The 20082-nt window shown below is 35.6% G+C and overlaps 1 protein-coding gene across 2 annotated transcripts in view; it reads left to right on the plus strand.

Annotated features, from left to right (window-relative positions):
- The window catches only part of LOC106139015 (putative inorganic phosphate cotransporter), a 45902-nt gene that overhangs the window by 18498 nt on the left and 7322 nt on the right, over positions 1 to 20082 (plus strand). The window contains exons 1-3 of one of the 2 annotated variants that reach the window (XM_013340347.2): positions 12538 to 12773; positions 17728 to 17906; positions 18227 to 18345. In XM_013340347.2, coding sequence (XP_013195801.1) covers positions 12692 to 12773; positions 17728 to 17906; positions 18227 to 18345 — 380 coding nt within the window. In that variant the 5' untranslated portion in view covers positions 12538 to 12691. Of the gene's footprint in view, positions 1 to 12537; positions 12774 to 17727; positions 17907 to 18226; positions 18346 to 20082 lie in introns of those variants that run through there. The other variant, XM_013340348.2, reaches the window with a different exon arrangement.

A 20082-nucleotide genomic window follows, 5' to 3' on the forward strand; every position in this document is an offset into this window, starting at 1 on the left:
AATATGCATGAAAAGAGTAATGAGTGCGGAGGAAGCGGGAGAGTTTCGTAAGGATCGTAGCAAGTGGAAATCCATAGTCTCTGCCTACCCCAATGGGAAACAGGCGTGATGGTGTGTATGTCTGTAATTATGTACTATGTAGCTAACGTATATTTTATATGCATACATAAAATGCCGTGTGGTTTTAGGCAATTTGCAATTGAATCACTTCATATCTGTCTCATGGGTGAAGTGAAGGGCGAGTAAAGGATACGCTTTGACTTCAGTAAATACACGTCTATAGCTGACAAACGACACCGCGTGCAGTTCACGACACGTGCGGACGCAATCGATCGCGAAGCACGGAATTGTACCTTAAGTGCTACACTTTGCTTATTGTAGTCGTAGGAAGTATAGTTATAAAGTTATTTCATTCCTACAGAAGATAGAAGGAGAAAAGAGGAGAGAAATAATCAGTTAAAAATGACTATATTATTAGACGTATAAATTCAGAACATCTATCAAAAAAAAATATTTTTGACATATCTCTCACTAACATAAACATGGCAACCGTTGCTATGGCATCTAGCAAGAAGGTTGCCTACAGTAGTGTACATTCTTATGTACAACCTAACCAAATTCACTGTAAATTCGCCTCTATTACAACATCAATGAAGATGAAAGATCAATGGATGAAGCAAAGGAAGTATGCAGGGATCGTGGCAAGTGGAAAGAGGTAGTCTCTGCCTACCCCTCCGGGAAAGAGGCGCTATTTTATATATGTATGTATGTATTACAACATCATAGATTTCCGAGTAGGGTGACTTGGTACGCGGTTGACTGTACTTTTATTTAGAGAAATGAATGTATGTATTACATTTTCTGTTTATTCTGTTTCAGGTAAGTACCAGTGGCTGCTATGTTGATGTTTCATGATAAGGTATTCTTTCAAGTCAGGTATAAAGTGGAGTCAAGGGAATCACTTGACTTGTCCAATAACGATCATGGTCGTAAAGGCGTACCCCGGGCTCCTCTCCAGAAAGGTAAGTACTTACGGGACTAACGCATGGACGAAGACAGGTCAAGAGAATGAAGTGAAGTCAAGAATCGTAAGTGAAGTCAAGAAGTCAAAGAAGTGATAATTGATACATACTTTGTATCAATTATCACTATGTATAATGTAAGGAACAAAAAGTATTTGTATTAAAATATTAGTGCTTATACATAGTACATACATATAGTCGCGTCTATATCCCGTGCGGGGTAAACAGAGCCAACAGCCTTGAAAAGATTGAAAAGCCACGTTCAGCTGTAAGGCTGTATAATGTATGATGGAATTGAGATACAGGATCCAAATATTGGTCCTTATACAACGAGATTGTGTTCTGTGTTAAATATGAAACAACTGCGAATTATGTGAAAACAAGAGAGAGAGAGATAATTATTTCCGTTCAAAAACTTGAACTGGTAAGTCATCAAAATATTTCAGTAAGATAAATTTTGTTGACATTATCAAGTTTTCAGTCATATCGCGCGACTGTCCATTTGATAACAGTCTCAATAGTATTGACAATGATCTGATAAGTGTACAAGTGTCGTCAAACATGACACGACACGTGACTCGTAGGAGCCACACACCTTTTAGCCGATTTTTAAGAGGAGGTTCTCAATAATTCCGCTTAAGAACGGGGGGTTGACATCCGGTATAGCAAACGGTATATAAAATACGATCGAATTGTGAACCTCCTCCTTTTATGTAATGGGTTAAAAACTGTGTTCCATGTCTGGGGAAAGTTCGATAGTTTTATTTTTTATGGTGTTTCTGACGTTCACCGAGCACCGATCGGTCAACCAGGTACAAAATTTATAAAATTTCTACTAAATAAAAAACCAATTTACAAAAACTCCCACGAAAGCGTACCCCCGAGCAAAAGCTAGTGATACCTTGATGCTGTTAGTTACGCAAATCATTATCATATCTTATACTTTATTGATGTTTTATCTATCACAGACGTTCTCAAAGTGGGTTATTCATACCAAGTTATCTTCTAATTTAATTTATCAAAATGTAAGAATTATTGAAAAAGTGCTTGCAAAGGTCTATTTTGTTTATTTTATATAACATTGTTACTCTGAGGTGTACTGATATATGTTTCAAAATTGTAAAACAATGTCAGATAATCTGGACAACAAAGTTAAGTTACAACACTGTTACATAATCTATGCGCACCTTAAAACCGTTATCAATGGTACGATTCCTTTAACTTAACATACCATCCTGAATGTCTAATTCTTCGGAGTGCAAAAGTTTGAGAAACTCTGATCAAGCACGTGTCAAGCGAGTGAGCGTGGAGCCTAACTCGTGAGCAACTCGTTCACGAACGCGTTTATCGTCCTAATTGGAATGCGTATTTGTTCATCTAGTTACCATGGTAAACACATCTGGATGTCGCTGCGTTGTGTGTGCATAAAAAATTGCCTATTCATCGTTAGTGTTGTCGTATATTTAAAAATCGAATGACATATTCTTTTTTGAAAATTAATGATCGTGAGTTTAAGAAAATAAAATCATAGGTTCTTGCTACCTTAATTAATCATCTATCGATTTAATATGAAGCTGCAATATTTTGAAGAGTTTCTTTTTATTTACTTTAATAAAATTTCTCGGTTCACGTACCTACGTACTCACTAAGTTCATCATAATTAAGTAGGTTCGTGCTTGTCTATAGACTAGGGAATAATATGCTGCTTGCAATAAAATTAATTTCGCAAAAATGTTCCTAAGGTTCCTCGTGAAGTTTAGGGAAGTACTAAGAAAGGATTTCCCGAAATTTCTACGGGAACGGGTAATAAATTGATTTTTCGTCTTACGCGGGCGAAGATGCAGGCTTTTTCATAATGATGCTTTTCGTTCCCGTCGATTTTTTTTAAATTTTCATTTGTTTAAAATTTATCGGAGCGGAATAAATTATAACACAAATTAGTTACATTACAATTGAGATAAGGTAAGATTTGTACAAACAAAACGTATAAATCTTATGATTTAAGTCAGAATATTATGCGCACGCGCATAAACTCATTTAATTTATACCTACCTGTAAACATTTTGAAACGTGACTTTTTCTAATATTTTAATCCGCCATGGCGAAGTAGATATTTGTTTCAACTTTAGAAATATGTAGAACCTTTGAAAAATGCTTCTTGAATTTGTCATAGCTATAGGTAAGTATTATGTTTTCTGTGTACATGTAATGACTAATAAGTAACTACATATATCTATATCTTAACAGTTACCGAATTTAATATATTATAAATTTAATAGATCTCGGCCTGTAATTATAGAGTAAGAATTAGTAGGTACTTTTATGTAATTGAACAATTATTTTCTAGAAATCACTATTGCACGTAGTTTAATGTAGGTACTAAAATTTCTTACACCTATGTAATTTCATTATTTTGTCTCAATTTTCTAGTAAAACTGACGAAACACCAAAGCATATTGTATGTGCACTTACCTATACTTGTGCAAACTTGTGCTATTTGAAAATATGTATAAGTCAATATTTTGTTAATGATTCTCAATTTCGATAAGATATTTTGACTCTTTGATTGTCCCGGCTTTGGGCTTGTGTTATTTGTTTTTTTTGTCTTATCATCAAATTGACTAACTAGTGTATGTTTTTAGCAAGAAATTGCTGTACCTATATTATATTATGCTTATTTTGTTTACTTAGGTGTGACTTTCAGTCCACTCATATATTTATACCAGCTATGTTTTCTTTTCTTTTGTTATTGTAACAATTTAAGTCGTCATTTAATTAAATATTTGTTGTTTTTGCTATTATTACAAACCCTGTTCTTTTGTTTAATTTATCAAATTTGTAGCATGAAGGTGTCCCAAGAACCTTCTAGGGTGAAAGTAGCTTTGTTCTTTGGAGGAACTGAACTGACCAGTGTGTGATTTATTGTAGTGTTATTAGAAACAAAGATAATAAAGAATATTTCAAATAGGTACACAACTGCTTCTCTTCCCGTGCAGATCGTAAAGGTTAATCAAGGGAAAGGTTAATAAACTTGGGATTCCACTTTTTAGTGATGCGCATACGCAACGCAACCTGTCACTATTTGAATCTCAAACCCTTTCTTAAAACCACACCTACGGCGGAAATTAGACTTAGACGTAGACAGAGCCAACAATCTTGAAAAGACTGCATGGCCACGTTCAGCTATTTAGCTTAATGATAGAATTGATATTCAAATACTGACAGGTTGTCAACCCATCGCCTAAAAAATAATCCCAAGTTTGTAAGCTTATCCCTTAGTCGCCTTTAACGACATTCATGCGAAAGAGATGGAGTGGTCCTATTCTTTTTTTGTATAGGTGCCGGGAACCACACGGCTCTTTCTTCCCCAGAACTATGGTTAAAATACTTTTTGAGTTTTAAAATATGTAGCCTTGAATCCTCATCTCGTCTAACCGCCGACTTAATTGTTTCTTACCACCAATTGTTATTGAGAAACAAAACGAGTAAAACAATAATAACAGACCGCGTTCGGTCTAGTCTAATTAAATAAATAGGATTGCAGCGTTCAGTTCCTACAATATAATCATTTTTTTTTGGAATAATACATATTTTTTTCCTGCAAAAATTTATCCCATCCTCGGGGCCAAAAGCCGGCCGGCTTATCGGCTCTCAGACAAACACGCTCACTGTATTTTCCATCGTGAACCTTCTTTAAATCATTGTCCTGGAGCAAATTCTAGACAAAAAGCCAGCCGAAATTAGGAAAACGGTCAGTAGAATCCTTATATTATGTTTATCCAGAAATCTAATTAAATAAAACTCCATTTTGTGATCTAATGGTGGACTCTCTGAGTGCACGGGTTCCCAAAAATTCCCGCGGGAATGGAAATTAACGTGATATTTCGCTATAGGCGATATAAATTAATAGTTGCCTATAATTCTGCATGAGCGTATCAATTAATATCTTAAGCATTTCCAATGTAGTGTCGAAAAAGCCTTAGATATAATTTAAACAACCTTTAAAGAAGCAATTATTAAGATCATGATCTGTATTTTCATAGTTACTTAATATCGAAGTTATAACCACATAGCAAACCAATCTTCAATTCGAGCGTTGGCTGATATTTAGAACTGTTTCGCTAATTGGAGTAAGGTCCAAGGTGTTTCAACTGAGGTCGCGTGTTCAGATCTCATGATAAGACCGCGTAAAAGTAATCAAATCCTAATAATTATTATTTTGTATAGTTATTTCTGCACGCTACGGGGAGAAGAAGTTTGTAACAGGGCAACAAACTAACTATACGATACAAAATTTGAAAAATTGCTTTCAATAGTTAGTTACTTTTATTTTATTTATAAGTAGGTCTTCCTCCTGGCGTCGAGAGGATTCTGGTGTGCGCCTTTTTGACTATGATTGTGTTGACCGGATTGGACGAGTTAGGATTTTAAACGAAGCGACTGCTGAGCAGCTTATGCAGGGGAACTTAACCCATAATTAGATCATCATGGTTATACATTAATTTGCCTGAATGTGAAATTCGCCAAGTAGTAGGTAATCGTACCTAATAAGTACTATAAAGAACTTAAAACATCAATAATTCATCATTTATAATTTATTCAGTACCAACTATAGGTACTTAATGCAAAAATATTCTAGACTTCCCATTAAATGAAGTGGAAGATTTATCGAACATAATCAATTTCTCGTTTATAATAAATTGTCAAGGTTCGATACAAAACAATCGATTAAATTATGTAGGTACCGATTCATATATGCCCGTTATTATCTGACTGAACCACAGACATACTATTTAGCTAGATACGGCTAGTAAGTACACTAATCTGTTGGAAATTTCAAGCGTGTCAAGATTTTATCTGCTAATAGTACAAAATTGACAGGGCAGATTTAGGCAAATTTCCTTATATAGACCAATATCTACTGTTGTAGATTTAAAATACACAATTCACGTTTTTATGCTTCAGTTAAATGAAAACGGCACCGAAAATATACAAAGAGTGAAAATTTCGAAAAGAGAATACCATATTGCCACGCGATTTTATACGTTATATCTACCTAGGTTCTTAAGTAAATATACCTAAGCCCGAGACTGGTGGGGTCTAGCAAGATACATGTCTGTGTTCCGAACGGTACAGTTGTCCTAGAATGTATCGATCATGCCCCCCTGTCTATTGTTCCGAGTGTACCGCAAGTTTTAATGCCATTATTAAAATGTCAGAGCACACATACCTACCCTACTTACATAAAAAGGATTTGCAGCTTACCTATTAGGTACGGTATCATATAGCTTCATCTATACATATAATAAATCTGTAGAAGGGTCAATTCTGTACATTGAAAATATTGAAAAAATAAATAGCATATATAGGTATACTGGATCGATATCAAACACAAATATGTGATTAAAAGTTTTTTGTCTGTCTGTATGTTCAGGCATCACGTGAAAACTAACGGTTCGATTTCGATGAAACTTGGTATAATTATACCTTATTATCCTGGGCATAAACTGGGATACTTTTTATCCTGGAAAAATACGTAAAAAAATCTTGATTTTTCAGTTTTATCCATAAACGTTGTTCTGTAAAACCGCGAACACACGTTGTGTTACCTGCAGTGGATTCAGCGCCGTAAAAAGATGTCATTGTCAGATTTTCTCAAAATGGAGAAATAAACCGTCCACGCGAAAACCGACATCCGCGCGGACGGAGTCGCGGGCGGAAGCTAGTTAAACATAAGATGATTGTTTACCGTGTGGTTACCGGAACTTGAGCATAAGACACTAGGTATATATCTTTCTTATGGATATCGTAAAAGGCGACTAAGAGAAAGGCTAATAAACTTGTAGTCGATGGGCTAGCAACCTGTCACTATTCGGATCTCAATTCCATTATAAAGCCATACAGCTGAACGTGGACTTTCAGTATGTTTAAAACTGTTGGCTCTGTCTACCACGCAAGCGATTTATAATATAGAATATATAGTACTAGCTGTGCCCGCGACTTCGTCCGCGTGGAATAGTTATTTTAGGCATAATTGAAGCCCTCAATGGTGAATAATTTACCCCGGTTTTTTTTTCACATTTTCCATTATTTCTTCGCTCCTAATAGTTGAAGCCTGATGTTATATAGCCTAAAGCCTTCCTCAATAAATGGTCTATTCAACACAAAAAGAATTTTGCAATTCGAACCAGTAGTTCCTGAGCTTAGCGCGTTCAAACAAACAAACTCTTCAGCTTTATAATATTAGTATAGATTGACAATTTGTGACAAAAACCAATTAGGTACATCGGTCTGCTAAGGCGACGTAAAATAAAAATAACTTGATTGAGAACTCAAGTTCAGACAAATGATCTTCACTACGGTTCTTCCCAGACTGTGACTACTTACAATAAGCAATAAACTTCATTTATTCCGACAATGTATGGAGTGGCTGAATGTTCAGGATATGACGTCCAAACTTGTATTTATTACTTATTCCTTTACTCGCTGTCGGTATAAAAGCCTGGTGCAAAGTACAATTTTTATATGGAACTCCTAACACTTGAAACGTAGTGATTTGAACTCTTTGGGTATACGTTTATTACATCAGTCCAAGTCTGAATTATGACAATTTCATTACATATACATCGTCTGTGTACGACAATAACAAATATTTTTTAAAACCAGTCATTGATTACTAAAATATACCTAATCTTGAATTGTAAAGTCATGGAAAGTTAAATTGTTTGTTTGTATAATTGTTTATTGCACAGAAATTTACACAGGTACAAGAAATAGTAAATCGTTATGAAATAAATAAATGACTTTTAAATTGATTTTGTTATATTTTAAAAACCAATATATAAAGGTATTCGACACTTCTACACACGCGATTTATAAGCCAGATTAAAAAGCATTAACTGTTTATTAGAAACATATTTTAAAGTATTTAGAAATTAAAATAAAAAACTAGTATATTGAAAAGTTGTTGCCGTGTCAAGCAGAGCCGGGTCAGTGATAGTTCTTTGCGACTGTTCAAAATTTAATTATCTCATTACAGAAATTTCCTATCAAGAATGACAGGGAAGGAACCTTTGATCGCAAAACAAATAAACAATAAACACGAAATCATGAAATGTGATAGTTAATTGCCAATAAATCAGGCGCGTGATCTCTCTGTAATTAGCATGAAAATAAAATTATTTTATAAAAAGTGTCAGTGAATATATGCACTGACGTCATCCAGTTAGAGAATTAAACCCACCTTTGCACCGTAGCATGACACGCGCGATGAAGTTTTTATCGCGCGATAACTACAGTTGCCTGAATGTAGGTACACGATTCCTCCCTTTGTTTTTCCCCCAACGCATCGGAGCATCAGTTAGTAAATAAACTAATACCTATGTACAGCACGCTTTTTTATTCAGTAAAATCACTGACATTTGTAGGTACATATTCAAAATATTTTTTCCGTGGTCTTTCTTATAAAGTAGAAATAAGAGTTATTATATACCTAAATGTTTTTTTTTTGTAATTAAAGTTCTGCATGTACCTACCTCAAATCCTTCTAACAATTTCAGTCAATCATACCAAAGGTTCATTCACATATCGCGTGCTAACCAATCTACTTATTGTGAATTATTTTAATACTCATTTATTTCCTATGGCTGTATGCCAAAACGTTTACGTTAACGGATTTGCGTTTTTCCGGGAAATTAAAATTGTAAGTACTTACTCTCTTTTTTATAATTAAGTAAATTGGCTCTGAACTGAGCGTCACCGCGAATCGGTAAGGTGCCCGGCGCAAAAGGTACAGGTTTGAATCTCACTCCGTACCAATGACTATTTTCGAAGTTATATACATTAGCTTGAATACCAGGCCAGGGAAAACATCATGAGGAAATCTACACATTCAGGCAACTGGATGAGTAATCATGATCGACCCAATACGGGCTAGGTTCACTTGCAAAGGTTGCGGAGGTCAGACGGGAGTCGCTCTCTTGAAAAATCTGACTCACCCAAGCTCCTGTGGACTGTGGATCATTTGGGGAGACACTGAGAGTGGTGACCTCTGACCTCCGTGAACGTGGCCTTGCAGTCTTTTCAAGACTGTTGGCTCTCTCTACCCCGCAAGAGATAGAGACATGATTTGTATGTATGTGTTTTTCCCTTACTGTACAGCATTTTTCGTTATTTGTGGTTTTTAATAATTTTCTTTCGCTTGGCAAAGGTAAAACGGTGAGGTCATAAAAAACGTCAAGCAGTAATTTTATGTAGTGTAGCGAAAACCATTGATTTTAAACGACCAATCTATGGTGGCACGTGCATTTCCATTCCGAGCAGGGATAATCGTGTAACTATTAGGTCTAGGTTACACTGTAGGTACCTACACGTGTGTTGTGACTATTGGTAAGTTAGATGTTTCGTCATCATATTATAGAGTAATTGTAGGCTGCAGAGAAAAATTACACTGTTCATATCTATACTAATATTATAAATCTAAAGAGTTTGTTTGTTTGAACGCGTTAATCTCAGGAACTACTGGTTCGAGTTAAAAATTATTTTTGTGTTGAATATACCATTTATCGAGGAAGGCTTTAGGCAATATAACATCACACCGCAACTATAAGGAGCAAAGAAATAATGGAATATGTGAAAAAAGCGGAGAAAATTATTGAGGGCTTCAATGATGCCCAAAATAACTATTCCACGCGGACGAAGCCGCGGGCACAGTTAGTTTAACCTAAAATAAATAAGGGCAAATTTTCTCTGCATTAAATCTGTTTATACATAAATTTCTACCTCATTTTTTTGACATAACCTGCAATTTTCTTTCGCTTTACCCACGTTCATCTTTTTACATGTTAAATTAAATTTTAAAGAGACTTCTTTTATATCGATCACTATATACACTAAAAGGACTGAGACTCGAAGGTATTTTTTGGTTCTGTCTACCCCCGTACGGAATAAAAACATGATATATAATTATACTAAAATAATAAAGAGGTCAATAAATAAAATAAAGGGAAATATAAATCCCCGCAAGGGATATAAGTAGACGTGATTGTATGTCTTGTTATAAAATTGTATACTAGCTGTCCCGGCAAACGTTGTTTTGCCATGTAATTTTTTTTAAGTAATTTCCAGTTAAAAAAATGTTAAGGATGGACAACCCTTATCACTAAGGGGTATGAAAAATTCTTTTTTGTATTGGTGCCGGGAACCATACGGCGGCACTTAGATACTTTAGTACCTACATTATCTGTAGGTGGCTATATATATACCACAGGCGGATCCATGGCCGGCCACTAGTTTGTTTGTTTGTAAACTCTTTATTGCACATAAAAATAAATATAACAAATTACAAAGCAGTTATTGGATTAAGAAGAATATGTACAATGGCGGACTTATCCCCAATGGGATTCCTTCCAGTCAAAGTACTAAGTAGTGTACAAATTGGTCAATTTGAACACCAGTACCGACCTCACCCACATGTCGCGAACAATGGACGTGTGTGTATGTATGTTTGTAACGTGCGCTCGATTGAATAACCACGCCGCCGCCCCACATATCGTCTTGTTGTGCGCAGGATGCGGTGGATTGTCGAGCCCACACCTAACACGGTCGCCATGTCAAAAATAATACAGACATATATACATAGATCACTTACAAGGTAGACATTGGTCACGTTCAGATGTGTGGACCAATGAAAGAATTATATACATACCTACATACATTTGGTCACGTCTATATCCCTTGCGGGGTAGACAGAGCCAACAGTCTTGAAAAGACTGAATGGCCACGTTCAGCTATTTGGCTTAATGATAGAATTGAGATTCAAATAGTGACAGGTTGCTCTCCAACTTACTTCGAGGCTAACTCAATCAGTGTAATTTGTCCCGTATATATAATTCTTGTGCCGTGTGGTTCCCGGTACCAATACAAAAAAGAATAGGACCACTCCATCTCTTTCCCATGGATCTCGTAAAAGGCGACTAAGGGATAGGCTTACAAACTTGGGATCCTTTTTTAGGCGATGGGCTAGCGACCTGTCTCTATTTCATAAAGCCAAACAGCTGAGCGTGGCCTATCAGTCTCTTCAAGGCTTTTGGCTCTGTCTACTCCGACAGGGGTATAGACGTGAATATATACATGAATGAATATGAATGAACTATATTAAATTAAATACTGTTTATTTATTCAGTTGTCATTTATGTACATACTGCAAGTAGTTAGCTTAGGTACCTAGGTATGTCATTATACTAAGGCTGTGTTTTTTTCTATTTTACGCTTAAAGAACGTGTGCCTCCATCTACCTGAAAATTGTGAAACTACGACTGAAATAAATTAGCTATTTTTTACGACGCTCTTTAGTACAATGAATCGTTGATAGATGACGTTAGTGGTACTAAATTATGAAGTGGAATGTTTTGAAAGCTGAAAATTATATTATTAGAAAACTTAACTTGAAAAAGGAAAATTGCTAGAAAATTTTAATCAACATATTGCATTGTATGTACCTGTTCATGACAGGGGAGCATTAGGAGAAATTTTAAATAGAAAAATAGTCAAAATGCCTATTGATAAAGTTAAAATAAATAGGTCGGTAGGTACCTACTTATAAAAAAATGAGTCGTGCTTGATTTCGGTATTCAATGTCTTAGATGTGATTAATGATAAAGTTACCCACGTATATATGTTACCTACGTATTCGTACAAAAACTACTCGTAAAAACTAGGTAGGACTTCTATGAATAGGACATTGAACTTATTGGCCACTCAATGTGTGGTGGTACCAGTGTCAGCAACCCAGTTTTATTTTAACCATAGGTAAATCTTTTTATCTTTTATATGTTTCAATTTTGGTATCTAAATCTACTATCATTACTATAGTGTAGCATTTTTTTTAAATTTCCTTCCTTTGTTAGAAACTCACTTTTATAAAGGACATTGATGTCTCGTTAAATTGTTGGTACAGTTTTCAGAGGAGACTTAGTGTTTTGAAAACAAGTTTTGAGTTTTAATTTGAAACTAGCTAGAGCTATAATTGGTTGGCAACATCAACTCAATACTCCAACTCATTATCCTGACTAACTAAATAAGACATTATCTAAGTAGAACAATATTACACCGCTTTCCTGTGTTAGTAGATAGATGGAATGGATTGGAAATTACGACTGAATTCGTAGTACCTACTACCTTCCTACTACCTAATGTGTCTTGGTTAATACCAAAGCAGTTTTTGTAGGTGGCTAAGCTTTGATACGTACGTACACATATATTTATTTAGTTCAAATGGGGCGCTATAGCCTCTTACAACTAAGTCACATCACAAACCTGAATAACCATAAGATCAAGGCCATGCCAGTCAGCATTAATCATAGCCGGTATTATATCCTACACAAACTTCAGTTTCAGTAGTAAAAACTGGCTCACGTCATAGCATGCTCCAAACGCGTGCGCCGCCGCGTCTCCCCCAGGCCCCTCCTTCGCCCGCCTATATTTACAGACGCGACCACGCGCCAACCCGACGTCTCTCAGTCGGCTTCTCCTCAGACTTCAGCACACAACCCTCGCGATGCCTCCCCTAAACAACAACCCGTCAGTTGCTTCACTAAGTAACGTTACGTAGCTACGTGACGGACGTTTTTCGCCCAATTCAAGGATTCTTTTCGCATTTGTCTCGCAAAATGGTGTCGAAATCGCGCGGTGCGCACGTGCTTGTCTGGGAACAGCCAGGGTTGGAAGACCAGCGGCCGGCGAGCAGCAGCGGTGAGTCTGAACCTTCATGCACTTTAATGTTATCAGAGCAAGCTTTGGTTAGGAATAATGTTTGCAGATTAAGAGAAGATTTGAAATCAAAACAAAAAGATGATACACTATTTGAGAAGTTATTTTCTTAAAGACAATAATTATCTTATGTTTAACTTAGTACTTAAGTGTTGGAGACCCCTTTTAATCTGAAGATTGCCAGGAGGCTCCGATAATAGAAACACTCTTTAATTCACTGTTCATATTAATCTTGTCTGTAATGGCAGTTTAGTTGCCGCGTAAGTATAGTGCTCCAATTTCCCCAGTGACGTCATCGGAATAAAGCAGGACACGACGGGGATACTTACTTCATAGAAAATCCAATACACTATGACATGGACTACAGACATAGGTACCTATTGAATTGACTGACACTTATGTCGTTTAATCAAAATTACTATTTTTAAGAAAAAAAAGTACTTATGAAAGTGGTATACCTCAAGGTTGCATTTTTGGTCCTCTAAGTATTTTTTTTCCATGCATAAAAGTAATTTCAGTCTATACAGGAAAACGTTCACCATTAATCACTATCGAAAGCAACAACCCTCCAATTTCCCATTGTATCGTTCAATCATTTTGGTGATACTAAGAGACAAATTGGTTCAAATTATACGTTGATAACTCATAAACACAAAAACGTTGATTAGAAAATGATGGGGCACCCCGATGATGAAAAAGCATGACATTTTCCGGAAACGACACAATAAACACAAGTGCAAGGTCGGAGGTACACAATAGTTTTATTGTGATTGTCATACGGTCTGAACATGATCCTGTTTTTGTTCACCGTTCACAAGAAATGTAGAAACATGATCTATGTAATCGTATCTACACTTATAAAAGTTTTCGATTTTAGTTTTTTTTTGAGATATATAATTTATAAAGATATTTTATTTGGATTTATAAACTTGGGTTAGTACTTCTTTTAGGCGACGGGCTAGCCTCTTGTCACTATTTGAATCTCAATTCTATCTTTAAGCCAAACAGCTGAACGTGGCCTATCAGTCTTTTCAAAACTGTTGTCTCTGTCTACCCCGCAAAGGACATAAACGTGATTATGTGTATGTATAATTTTTTTTATAAAGTTAATGTACCTTTAGTTACCGAAACCTTTATTTTATGGCCATAACGTTAAACTTCTAATAGCGAGTTTGTTAACACAATTTTGTAATTCTAATTGATCAGTCAGATATTTCGCACTATTTTCGTCATAAAAATGCGTCATCTCTCTGGTTAAAAATTGAATCTTTTTAAATGTATCCAAATTGTAGCAAAAGTTTAATATAGTCATGCGCATATATACATATAGATATACTGACATATACTCGTACACACATACATATATACAGACCTATTTTTGAATTTGGTCATAAAGATATAGGTACTATGGAATGTTTTTTGTTTATAGTTTGTGCCTAGGTATGTAAAATCTTTGGATTCACATCATAACGATGAAACATATATAGAAAAGACCCAAATAAGTCATTGGTTAGTAATATAACCACTAGGTATTTCCATAATTAAGGGCAACAAGGCAACTGCGACATGGGTCTTCTTATTACAATTTTAAGGCTTCTCTGAACGTACGTGCTAACACCAGAACATGATTATACGCTAACATTTAATTAGTTGCGAATTCGAGTGTGCGATTTATAGGGAAACGTCTTAACTCATACTATCTAATACTTCAAAAGTTACCACTTAGTTTAGGTGATTTAGATATGCGTGACATAATATCATGCCTATTTCCCGGAGGCAGGCATTATTATTTAAATTTCAAGGAATAATAGCAGATTTAAATTGATTTCTGTTAAATTTTCAATTGACATCAAAGGTAAAGATTTATTTATCATTGGCTTGGATTATCATCCGAACTGAATTGATCAGACGGGACGGGTCAAACAATATTTTGTTTCACTTAATGTACTTACTCAGTCAGACTTTTTAAGGGCGTTATCAAAGGCAGACACAAGCCATGTCCATGTGAGGTAGGGCACCAAATTAGACCACATACTTTAAAGTTGAAGGTTTATAAAATAATGAAAATATAAAAGAAGGAGTTAACTAATTTATGACTTGCGATATTCCTTTCCGTCTTGTCGTTGTAGACATTAAGTAGACTCCTCGCCCACTTACAGTTACACAACAATGGAACGTCATCAGACGCGTCGGCGCACATTTTCTTTGATACAAAAGTATCGTTTATTTATACTTTTAACACGTGGAAACATCACACACTTCATATTTATAGGTATATGAAGAAAAATTTTGGTAATATATGTAAGGTTAAATTGCCATGGATTATTTTCATAAGATCTCCTTTTTAGTTGTTAATCCAATTTTTCTTACAATTAAACGGTACCATAATTCTCAGCTTTTTCACTATAGTATGTGGGCAAAGGTAGACACTCGCTCGTCTCTAGGGAGAGTCAAACCGGGTCGATTTAAGATTTAACACACCATTTAAACTTACTTGTACACTTACTCTAAGTTGAACTTTGATACAATTGTATACTTTTGTAAAACTTTTCTCCTTAAAATTTTATACTATCATATGTCATCGGAAACTGTATCGTTTTAAAATATCATGAACGAGGCACATGCTGCTAATTTACAGTTTTGCCGCCTCTAATATTTGATGACTTTTGTACGCATTAGTTTATTTTTAGATCTGTCTGAATTTCTTAGCACTTTTTCTACTAGGAGTTCTCCGGCAAAAAATGGAACCTACGTATTTATTTCGATTGACGATTTTGTGTTATTAAACAAGGTTTTTACGTAGAAGTCGGGATAGCAAGAATTATAAATACAGGTAGTTACTACCTACTGCATTCAGGTTGTGATATACGTATTTAATTGCAGCATGTCAAAAATTGCTATTAATAACTTTTCCCTTACTCGTCGGTTGATGATTTGATTTGCAAATGCGGTACTTGCTAGTCCGCTTACTTGGCAAAAATATAAAAGACTTATATCAATCGTATCTTTAATAATGTATAATGTACAGTACATAATATTCTTACTCGAATGAGTGATGCGGTAGAAAAAATAAATAATTAGTTCTAACTTGTCGCAAAGACTTGTATTGGGAAATATTATCAGATCTGTTACACTAGCATAGATTATAACCGAAATAACTGCCAAGTTCTTTCGTTAATTTTCGAATTACAACTTTCATGTCTGTTTAAAACATTGGAGAAACAAAAAAATGATTTTGATGTCAGTATTAACAATTTACCCAAACTACTTAATGTTATGTAAGTAACGCACGTCAAAACACAAATGACTAAATAATAGCTATCAATCGTCACCTACCTCACTATACAAATTAACTATAATAAACAATGACGTCGTTTAGCACGTGTCACAGAATTGAACCTGGCCAAGAGCGAATGCACGTGACCGTTCCGACCACTCTTTCATGGTATTTAAAAAAAATATATAGTTTTTGTAACTTTCGATAGCGATAGAAGCCTCATAAACAATTAATCTATTCTAAAACAGTTTTACTATCCCTTTGCCTACAAGCAGTTCCATAAATAAAGATGCATCTACAGTCGTTCAGCTAACAGAAGTTTTCAGAAGAACCATTCCAAATTGAAAATCGTTCAAATAATCTACCTATGACAAAATGGGGTTGCAATTTCACCTACATTTGCTTGCATTTTGAAATAGTGGAACCATACGGGTAAAATCCTCAAACTTTTCAAATCTTAGTAACCAATAACTTAACGAAGGTAGTTAAGAATTTAGAGCCATCCAAACGATTAAACAAGCTTTAAGCTAGCTTGAAACACCAATACTCAGTGCTGGCAGCTAATTGGTTTATGACTTTGAAATCAGAGGATACAAAATCTAAATTTTAATGAAGGTCTAATGTTGTGATAAATGTGCGTTTCTGTACTTACAGTAATTAGATAACTCGTAGGTGTACGATTTCTGGTAAATAATTTTGGTTCAGCATTTCACGCGAATACAAAATTGACGTTTTGGCGTTCCACGCGCTTTTCATTGCCAAGTTTGAGATAACGTTAATGATATACACGTATAACTTTTAAGCATAGAAAGTTACAAATAAGACTAGTGGCTTTTCACGTCCGGTTTTATTTTTGTCGTAGGTTAGGTTGTGGACCAAATTTCCTGTCATGATTAACTTGAGTGGTCGCGTTCTGCGTTTTAAATGAGAAGAGTTTGGCAAAGCATGATATCCCTAATCTCACATGCACCTTTCGAAAGCGCTTTTTTATTAGCGTTGGACCATTTTCCTGTCTTTTTATCCTACTTATCTATCTTAGTAGGTAGTAGTGAAATATGAGCCTCACCCTTGAGCTTATCTTTGAGTGTTCCCGGTTTTCGTGCGTCCGACGCAATGCTTCGAGTCCCAGGACCTTCGCCTTCGGACATTTCTCTCCACTTTATCCCGTTTTCAGTCCATTGACTCGTGTATTATGTTTTGGACGGATTTTTTTTTGTAAAATATAGGTATTAAAAGTACGTTTATGCTCTTATTGTCAGGTTGGCTGGAAGAGATCCCACTTAAGAATAAGCCCACCTTTGTACTGTACTACTGTTTTATATTTGTAATGTACTCCTTTAGTGAGCAATAAAGCATTTACATACATACATACATATAGTCAAGTCTATATCCCTTACGGGGTAGACAGCCAATAGTCCCGAAAAAACTGAATGGCCACGTTCAGCTGCTCGGCTTAATGATGGAATTGAGATCCAAATAGTAGACAGGTTGCTAGCCCATCGCCTAAAAAAAGGATCGCAATTTTATAAGCCTATCCCTTAGTCACCTTTTACGACATCCATGGGAAAGAGATGGGAGTGGTCCTATTCTTTTTTGTATTGGTGTCGGGAACCGCACGGCACTAAAGCATTTACTTACTTAAGTTTTTTTGTCCACCAGGTGGCCTCGGTACGCGGCACTTCGTCACCTTCATGCTGTTCCTTGGGATGGCGAACGCCTACATCATGAGGACCAACATGTCGGTGGCAATAGTCGCCATGGTGAACCACTCGGCGCTCCCGGTTATAGCGGAGCACATAGACACGGAGTGCGGGAACGTCGATGGGAATAATACCAGCGTAAGTTTCTTGATGACGCACACATGGTCCACCGAGAATTGACAAGTCAAAAGGAGGATAAACAGATGTTTGAATGATATTAGGTTAGAAATATTTCAGAACTGGCCATTAATGGCAATAGTAACAGTAACAGTCGGTTTGTCCTGTTTATATATTTTTCCCCTTTCTCTGAAAAACAATGATATAAGTATAGGTAAACTGCTTTTTGTCACGAACATAAATTACATGCACTAATATGCACTATGACACTAAACACTGTAGGTAACAGTCAATTTTAGTCTCGCCAACTTGATTTTAAGCAAACATTTATTTTGTTGCAGTCGGCAGCATCGCAAGACGGCCAGTTCGTCTGGACTTCGACATTACAGGGTTATATTCTGTCATCATTTTTCTATGGATACGTCCTCACTCAGATCCCCTTTGGAATTCTCTCTAAAAGGTCAGTTGCTTATTAGATTTTTAAATTAAGTTTTAGTTGTTTGTATTTTTCACTTCATTAATTGCTAAATTTTCTAAATCATTATATTGGGGAAAGCGATAACTATGTAAGGCGTAGAATAATTACTGCTATGTATGAGAAAATAGAAATCACAAAGTGATGAGAGAGATAAAGTCTCTTGTTTTTCTCTCTCATCAATTTAGTGTCCCTACTTTTCGTTGCTTCTAATTCAGATCTGACTCCTATTTCGCTGACTTGTTCTTTCCTCAATCAGTCTTATATGTCATAAGAAGTCGTAAGAAGACCATTAAATAATCCATCACTGTTCACATAAAAAGCAATTTTATGTAGATCTAATCAACGCAAAACAGGAACTAAAGTATAACACGCGATCTCGACGCTAGAGATTATTTCGGAAGTGACATGCATCCACTGCTCACACCCACTCCTTACCGGATTCTTATAATAGATTCGAGGATGCTGATCATTTAGGCTAAGGTCAGACGTAGAGGCAGGTATAATTAGTGCCGAAAGTGTCACATTTATTGTGATTTGTGGTACAACATGAAAATTGAGTGTTTACGTACTCATTGCCTCTTTAATGAATCTATCATGTTGTTAGGTGATTTTGCTATATTAAATTCCCATTTTTATAGGCACATACTCTTCAACAGTCTACTTGTTTAAGTGGTTTTACATATTTTCATCTCCATCAACTTTCACATTTTTCGTCACGATGACGTGGCGGCTAAGTTATTTGAATTTAATTGTGTTTGTATTAGACAAATTGATTATGAAGGATTGTATGTACATTCAAGTACTTTGTCTAAGAAATTGATGCTTTGTAACGTTTATCAGCGTCATTGGTTTTATCGTCTGATGATCTTGAACTTGGATTTTGGTCCCTCTTCAAGCTCTGGTTCCTGTTGATGCAGTATATAATGATTTTAACTCTATCTGCTTTGGTGGTTTATCTATTATGATAATACTATCATCAACGATCTCAAACTCAAATGTTCAAAAATTTCGCAATTTCCTGCCTCATTATATATTTTCCGTTGTGCAGTTATCTCTTATTGCATTCACAGTTATATGCTTCAAAACTCGTCACTTTTTTTATGACACTAATGGATTTTTATTAATGTTTCCTTTCTGCTCAGGCAAGTAGAACAGGTCAATTGAAAAGATTTTACTGAATTTTTCTGCAGCGCAGTATGTTTTATACATACGCCTAAGAGGGCCTTATACATATTAGAAGAGTAAATTTTAACGGCTGCACTACTAATGTAGTACTTATATTAAGCAGGGAGAATGAGCAAAATTTCCTTTGTCGGTACACTCGAGTAGGCAGATATGACGTCACCATGACGTTCAACGGTTTAATACCGACACTTGACACCGACAAATCAGATTATATGCGATTTGATAAAATATTTTGTGGCCATTGCAGAAAGCACGAAGCTAAAGTTGTGTTCTGTTCGTGTGGCACGTTGAAAGCTACTAAACTACTTAACTTTACTAGGATTAATTGTTGTACCTACAATAATTTAATTTCGCCTACCCCTCCGGGAGAGAGTCGTGATTTTATATATATATATATATGTATTAATTGTATATTAAATATATGACTAGTATTATGTATGTTGTAAGTCCAAGGGGCAATTGTTACGGTCGTGAATCTGGAACCCTTTATGCCTAGTAAAGTCAATACTCGGTAAAAAAGATTTAAGACACACG

The sequence above is a fragment of the Amyelois transitella genome, chromosome 13 (genome assembly GCF_032362555.1).
Source record: "Amyelois transitella isolate CPQ chromosome 13, ilAmyTran1.1, whole genome shotgun sequence".
In the NCBI taxonomy this organism is placed as follows: domain Eukaryota; kingdom Metazoa; phylum Arthropoda; class Insecta; order Lepidoptera; family Pyralidae; genus Amyelois; species Amyelois transitella.